The sequence below is a fragment of the Alosa alosa genome, chromosome 22 (assembly GCF_017589495.1).
Source record: "Alosa alosa isolate M-15738 ecotype Scorff River chromosome 22, AALO_Geno_1.1, whole genome shotgun sequence".
NCBI lineage: Eukaryota > Metazoa > Chordata > Actinopteri > Clupeiformes > Clupeidae > Alosa > Alosa alosa.
Window position 1 is genome coordinate 9,403,211 of NC_063210.1, and position 7,500 is coordinate 9,410,710.

At 51.6% G+C, this 7,500-nt stretch overlaps 1 protein-coding gene across 1 annotated transcript in view; it reads right to left on the reverse strand.

Moving 5' to 3' along the window:
• Positions 1-7,452, reverse strand: part of nrg3b (neuregulin 3b) — a 167,792-nt gene extending 160,340 nt beyond the window's left edge. Inside the window, 2 exon segments of the mRNA XM_048234092.1 lie at positions 6,571-7,308; positions 7,311-7,452. Coding sequence (XP_048090049.1) covers positions 6,571-7,308; positions 7,311-7,452 — 880 coding nt within the window.
• Positions 7,453-7,500: the final 48 nt, after the last annotated feature.

Sequence of the window (7,500 nt, forward strand, 5' to 3'; positions counted from 1 at the left end):
GCCGACAGCGCCGAGAAAAAAAGAAGCCTGGCGTTTAGCGTCTCTCCCCACCTAGCGCCTAGTCCTTTTCAGTCATTTAGCATGCGCTAAAAAAAAAGGCAGCAGATGTTAGCCAACGCGGCCAGCCAGCCAGGCAGGCTTCAGGGGGACTTACTGTTAGCGTTAGCGCTGAGGACGGGTGTGTCAGGGCTTTGGAGTGAGCCAGAGAATCCCCCTGCTGATAGCTCAAGTCCTTAAGTACATCCGTGCTGAAGAGGCGGAAAACAGGGTGTCTATTCTGTACCATGTGACTACTGCCAAAGTGCGTTTGAAGTGTGTGTGTAGGGAGGGAGTGGGGAAGGTGTGTGTGTGTCTGTGTGTGTGTGTGTGTTTGTGTGTCTGTGTGTGTGTGAGTGTGTGTGTGTGTGGTGGCGGTGTGTGTGTGTGGGGGTGGGGTTGGGGTTAAGACTTGGGGAACATGCTTTTTTCCAGGCTACTGTAGTTGGAGGGAGGCATACACCTAAGCACCTGAGCATGTTAGTACATGCTATTCTCAGCACTCTCGCTGCAGTGGGGCATCCCAGGCACTTTCTTTAAAGGGTCCTCATCAATAATACAGCCTGAGCCTGCCAAACGCATTCTGCATGTTTCTGTCTCCGCGCATTAATATTTTAACCCCACCACCACCACCACCACCACCACCACCGCTGCAGCCATCGTTCACCTCCACCTTCAACTTCACCACCCACTCCCTTGACGGACATTTTCCCCACATAAATAACACGAGTGACATGAAGGGGCAGGGTGAGGTTGGAAGGGGGGGGGGGGTTAAGATGGCCTTCAGTGGTTGTTGAGTGTAACCAAGCACTGACCACATCAATTTTCCCCTAGCCTCCCTGAAAAAGTAGAGTCGTGTTGGTGAGGGCATCCAGGAGGGATGAAACAGCAGAATGGACACGCATGATGAGTATATGAACAGCAGCACACAACGCAACGAAGGACAGTGTGAAAGAGAGAGGCTGGAGAATTAGCACTTAGCCTTGGGACATGACACATTAAACAGTTCAGCAGAACTGATGGCAGAGCACATTGACTGAACACAGTGGATACATAAATAAATAAATGAATGAATGAATGAATGAATGAATGAATGAATGAATGAATGAATAAAAAAAAAAAAAACGTGCTTCATGTTTGTATGCAGGCTCAGTATATGTAGCTCCCTGAACAGCTGTCTACATCTGTGACTTCACTCAGCTGCAAAGTCTGTGCCTGGCCTGTGTGATTCTCCCTGTTCTCTCTCTCTCTCTCTCTCATCCTGACTCTCTCTTTCTTCTCTCTGTTCTCAGTAGTCCATCTCTGTCTCCCTGTCCTAGTCTCTCGCTCTTGGAGGTTCTGATTGGACCCCACGAGTCATGTGATAAGTCCGGTTTTGTTCCTGTTTGCCGGTATCCAGGGTAGAGGAGTGATGCAGCAGCAGTAACAGTAGCAGGACCAGGAGCAGGGAGAGGAGGAAGAGGGGGTAAAGGAGGACGAAGAGGAGTGGCAGCTGTAGCAGTGGCCCACACACATGGTCCTCGGGTTAGTGCATAAATCTGACAGTGACCTCCCCCGGGACCACGCCTAACTGGATTTCTGTCCTTTTTTGTTTTTAATCTCTCCCCTGTGCGTGCAGTGGCATCAGTCCATCACACCCCCTCAACCAGAGGTACTCCTCTTGAGTGTGTGTCTGCGTGAGTGTGTGTACTCTGTGTATGTGTGTGTGTGTGTCATCAGATTCTAAGCCCCCCGCCCCAAGGTTAGCATGTCAGCAATATTAATCACACAGCATGTGGACAGTTTATGACTTTGACCACATAAAATGGGAAGAAATGCACTCACTCGCACACAAGCACATGCAATAGCTCCGACATAAAAAATGCAACAAACTGTGCCGTCATTCTCTATATTGTAGCCTCATCCACCTTTCCGCCCCCTACTCTCTCTCCCTCTCTCCCTCTCTCCTTCTCTCCCTCTGTCTCAAGTCCTCTTTGCTCCTCTCCCTCTCTTTTTATCCTGATGCACCATGCTATTATACCTGACAGAATTCGCTCCAGCACAGCAGCTTCTGCTCTCCCACCAGTGGGGAGGGGTGTGTGTGCATGGAATCACAATGATGCGTCTGTGAGGAGCAGCTCTCTCTCTCTCTCTCTCTTCCTCCCTCTCTCTCTCTCTCTCTTTCTTATTTTTGCTCCCTCGCCACGTCTCTGTCTCGCTGCCTTCTGCCAAGTACCGCTCCCGCTCTTCGCTCCCTCACTTGCTCTCCCCTCCATTCTCCTCCTCCTCCTCCTCCTCCTCCTCCTCCATCTGACTACAGCGGGCTTGGAGCCAAGTGCACTTTCAGACTGCACGTCCCACAATCCTCCGCTGCACAACACACACACACACACACACACACACCTCCCCTCCTCCTGTCCCGTCCCGTCTCCTGTCTCGGAGGGTAAACGCAGCGCAACCTCTGGGCCCGCTACATGCGCCGGAGCCCCCACTTCCCAGAGCAGTTTACCTTACCACATACAATACAAGCAGACCCAATCCAAACAGAGGCAAAACAACAGGCGAGATAACACTGAAGAAACAGCTCGCACAGCAGGCGGGCGGAAGGCAGAGAGAGAGAGAGAGAGAGAGAGAGAGAGGAAGGGAAGGGCAGAGGGGAAAGAGAGAGAGAGGAAGGAAGAAGAGGTAGAAGGCAAGGAAGGCTGAGTGACTGAGAGGGAGAAGAGGTACTCATGTTTCATCTTACCCCCTAATGGATGACTGCGTATCTTCCTGGGGACAAATGTGTGTATCATTGTGTGTGTATGTGTGTGTGTGTGTGTGTGTCTGTGTGTGTGTGTGTGTGTGTGTCTATATCTATATTGCATATGCAAGTTTGTGTGTATGAATGAGAGAGTACACGTGTGTGTGTGTGTGTGTGTGTGTGTGTGTTGGTACCACTGGGTCCATGGGAAGCAGTGCGAGGGCGAGGGGTGGATTAATTCACATGTCGATCGGTTTTGAGAGGGAGAGACAGAAATGGAAAGAGAGAAAACAATACAGAGAAAGAGAGAGAGAGAGAATGAGATAGAGAAAGAGAGAGAGAGAGGAAAAGAAAGAGAGAAAGAGAGAGGGGAAGTACAAGGGCCGCACTGGGTCTTCCGGAAGTGATATTAAAATGATGTTAGTCTCTCTCTGATCCAATACTGACCTCCTGGAGCAGAGGCTCCTCCACTCAAAGAGCATTAGCATACAAATCCTGGCTAAACAGTGCGTCACTTAGCGCTAGCTAAGATGAATGGGCCTATGTCTCTCCAACATGGGACATTTCATCATGCGCTCGCCCCGAAGACTCTCTTAACCAGTGCTCGTCTCTGGGCACCGTGGATTATGTTACGCCACGATACATTACATCACACAATATGGAATAACACAAGCCATCCCAAAAGGGGAAAAAAAAAAAATTTTTTGTTCCTTTTGGGCTTTCATATTTTTTTTTTGCTTCAGACACTTCTTCGTTCACATTAGTTTGAAGGGCAATGCCGAGAGCTTCTCGAAGGAATCAATAATGCAATAAACTCGGGGGGTTTGACGAACGGCTGATACTAATGTTGCGTGTTGCGAATAGACACTAGATTCTTCGACGCTAGAGACGGTTAAAAGCAACCACCCAGAACACATCAGTGCCCCCCCCCCCCTCCCACACACACACACACACACCACCACTACCACTACCACACCTTGTGTCACTATTACATTAGCTAGGGCCTGGTCATTAATCAGCAGGTAGTGTCCACTCACCTAACCACATTGGCTTTTTCGACAACAGCTCCCTGAAGGTGTTAGCAAAATGGCGTTTCGAAACACATAAATAAATTAATCCGACGGAGGGGTTCTAGAGGGTATTGGCAATCCTAATCTCTCCTCACTTCTTCCAGGTCCCCCACCACTGCCACCACCCTCCCACCTACCTACCCCTAGTTTACTAGACCGTTGGTCCTAATCATCATTTGCCCTGGGGCTGCATTTCCAACCTAGAATGAGCATCTATCATTAGCTTGGGCTCAACTTAACAAGTAGTGAAGATCTATCATTAAGGGTGGTGCAAGGGGGTGGGGGGGAGGAGGGGGGTAGACACTCAGATGAATTAATTATGAATGCTCCTACATTATAAAAACCCATTTGCAAAGCTCTTGCTGTTATCAAGGGTATTTTATGCAACTTATGAATTCACATATCATAAAATTTAAACAGGCCTGATTTTTTTTTTCCCCCTCTCTCTTTTTTTCCCAAGGCAGGCGGAGAGGAAGCCAAGATATTTTTCACCCCGAGGACTTCGGTCCAACATCTGCCATTTTGTTTTGCTACTCAAGCGTGCCGCAAAGGGTTAATGACACACAAGGTGCCGCGAGGGGTCTCGAGAGCGTGCCGGAGTCCCGCTAACAAATCACAAGAGATCAGTGGCTTGGAACAATAGCAATACGCTTGCCAGTAACCCCCCCAGCTGCCACCAATGGCACTTGATCTCCTGCTCCTGATTGCAAAACGCGCTGTCGAAACCCTCCCCTTATCCTGCCACTCCAAGTCAGACTTGGTTAACTGGCCCACTCACATGGTCAGACTTAATTGACTCCTATTTGCACCTCTTCCCCTCCACAGCCTTGTGACAGACTTCTGAACCTTCTGGTTCATATTTTTTATTTATTTTGCACTAATTCATATTTCATTACTGCCGTTAATACCCGCATTGCTTTGGTGTGACTGCACAGACAGAGACCGACTCGACTGCGAACTCAGGGGTAATAAAAACTATATGCACAAATAACCATATAGTGTCAGCCCCGCAACGGTATATCTTATTCTCTTTGAGGAGGTAGTAAGAGCTCCCAAAGAGCATGCATAAATGCAGAGGCAAACTCACAGAGGCGCGGGCTGTCTCGCACACCCTGAGACACACTACACACACATTGACACACACACACACACACACTACACACCAGTTGACACACACACACACACACACACACACACACACACACACACACACACACACACACACACACACACACAGACTGTGTGAGCATATTAACATTGCCCTTGTGATGCTCTTTTACACAGTACCCCCCAAAAATCTTATTCCCCATCCGACTCTCCTCCATTCACCTCACCTCCATTCACCTCTCCTCTATCACCCTCTCCTCCTCCCTCCTCTCCCTCCTCCCTCTCTCTCTCCCTCCCTCTCTCTCTCCACCCCTGGCTGGCTGTGTCTCTCTCCCAGCCTCCCTTCCCTGTGTCCTCACTGGCTGTGGTAGCCACATTGCAGTGTAACCTGTGTTACCTGCAGCAAGACTCATATCTTTGCTTATCTAAATGGGATCTCTTTCCCCGCGACCTGATACTTCTTCCTGACAGAGAGGTGAGAGTCGCTCTTTCCTTTTCACTTCCCCCCCCCCACCCACACACCCCTTCCATAGCTCTCTCTCTCTCTCTCTCTCTTTTCCCCCCTCCATCCTTCCCTCCATCCCTCCCTTGCTTCCTACCCCACCATCCAGCCCTGCTCTGCTTTCACAAGCACACAAGCTGCATCCTATTCAAAGGGGAAAAGCAGCTCAGATTCTGCTTGCCTGATCAGCATTAAGTAAAAAAAATCAGACGAAAATGAAAAAAAAGCTTGCCTCTTGCTAATGATGCGCTGAATAAAGATGGAAAAAAAAATACACAACAAGTAAAAAAACTACAACAACTGAAGGCAGACTAGGAAGAGCTCTTGAACAAGGATAAATCAGTTTCCTTGACACCACTGTAAAAACGCAGTTTTCTGGGTGGGGTAGGATAAGTGTGTTTGTGTGTGTGTGTGTGTGTGTGTGTGTGTGTGTGTGTGTGTGTGTGTGTGTATGCCGTGTGTCTTCAAGCATGTGTGTGTGTTTGAGAAGTGTTGGAGGTCACAGATCTATATCTCATAATCCTCAAGCTATAGACAAAAACACACACACACACACACACAGGAAAGCACAGCTCTAGGCTGCCTTATTGCTATTCAGTGCTAATGAAAATGACAATGGGAGAAAACATGAGAAAGCTCGTTGTGGGAATGTGTGTGTGTGTGTGTGTGTGTGTGTGTGTGTGTGTGTGTGTGTGTGTGTGTGTGTGTGTAATTGCATCAAGCGGTTGAGGAAAGGTGGGGGCTGGGAGGTGTGGTGTGCGGGTGGGGGAGTTCATGTAGCAACAATCAAACGCTTTTGAGGATTTTTAATGAACGCAGCTCGAGGAGAGAGAGAGGGGGCAAATGAACAGCAGAGGCAGGAGCAGCAGAGGCAACACAACCCTAAGCATGCGTACACACTGCACAGATCCTGACGCATGTTACACCTCCACACACACACACACACACACACACACACACACACACACACACACACACACACACACACACACACACAACACACACACACGCACACGCATGCCCTGAAGTACAGTACAAACACTCGTCACACCCCTGGATCAGATAGCATGGCCATTCCCGCCATCCGCCTACTGACGTAGTCCAAATAAAAACAAAAGGTCAGGTAGACTTACGTGTCCGGAAGCGGTGGTGTGGCCGTGTGGTGGACGAGCCCTTGGAGGAGCGTCCGTGATTCCAGCGCGACGTGGGCTTAGCCGGGGCCGCCACGGTGGAGGTGGTGGTGGGAGCCCTGTTGGTGGTGGTGGTGGTGGTGGTGGTGTCCGGTGGAGGTCCAATCCGACCTCCTCCTGCTCCCCCTCCCCTTCGGTTGGTGGACTCCTTGGGGGATCCTTTGGGGGCAGTGGTGGTGGTGGTGGTGGTAGTGGTCATCGTGGTAGGGGCAGCAGCGCCCGAGCCAGGGCTACCGCCACCGCTGCTGCTGCCTGGCGCGCGGAAGTTAGGGTACCGAGGCTCGTCCACTCCCGTCGCGGAGCCCCTGCCGCGCGTGTGGTTGGCGGGAGGCCCTGTTCGAGTCCTCTGCACCGAGGCCGTGCCGTTGGCCGCTCGGCTGGGCGAGCCGGTCACCACTGGCGGTCCGGTGCTGGCAGTGGCTGCGTTCGGAGTGGTGCTGCTGCTCGCGCCGCCGGTGCTCGCCACGGTGGTGGTGGTCGTCGTAGTGTCCGCGCCCTTTGGCAAGGCGCTGGGCTTGGACAGGAAGAAGGGGTCCTGTCCGATGCCCTTGGCGTCCACCAGGTCGGTGGGCACGTAGTCCTGCACCGAGCCCACCACGATCCACTTGAGCAGCATCAGGCTCAGGCCCAGGCCCACGAAGCCCATGAGCAGCGGCACGGCGCACAGCCAGGTCTGCTGGCGGGCCACAGGGCACAGGGGCCACAGCGCAGGGGGCCAGGGGCCCTCGGGGAGGCCTGGTGCTCGGCGCCCGGCTCCTCCAGCGTCAGGGTGGCCATGGAGGTGGTGGTGGCTGGGTTGACCCCCAGCGACGATCGCTCGCTCATAATCATGGGTGGGGGTGGGGGGGTGGGTGGGGGGTTAGGGGGTAAAAA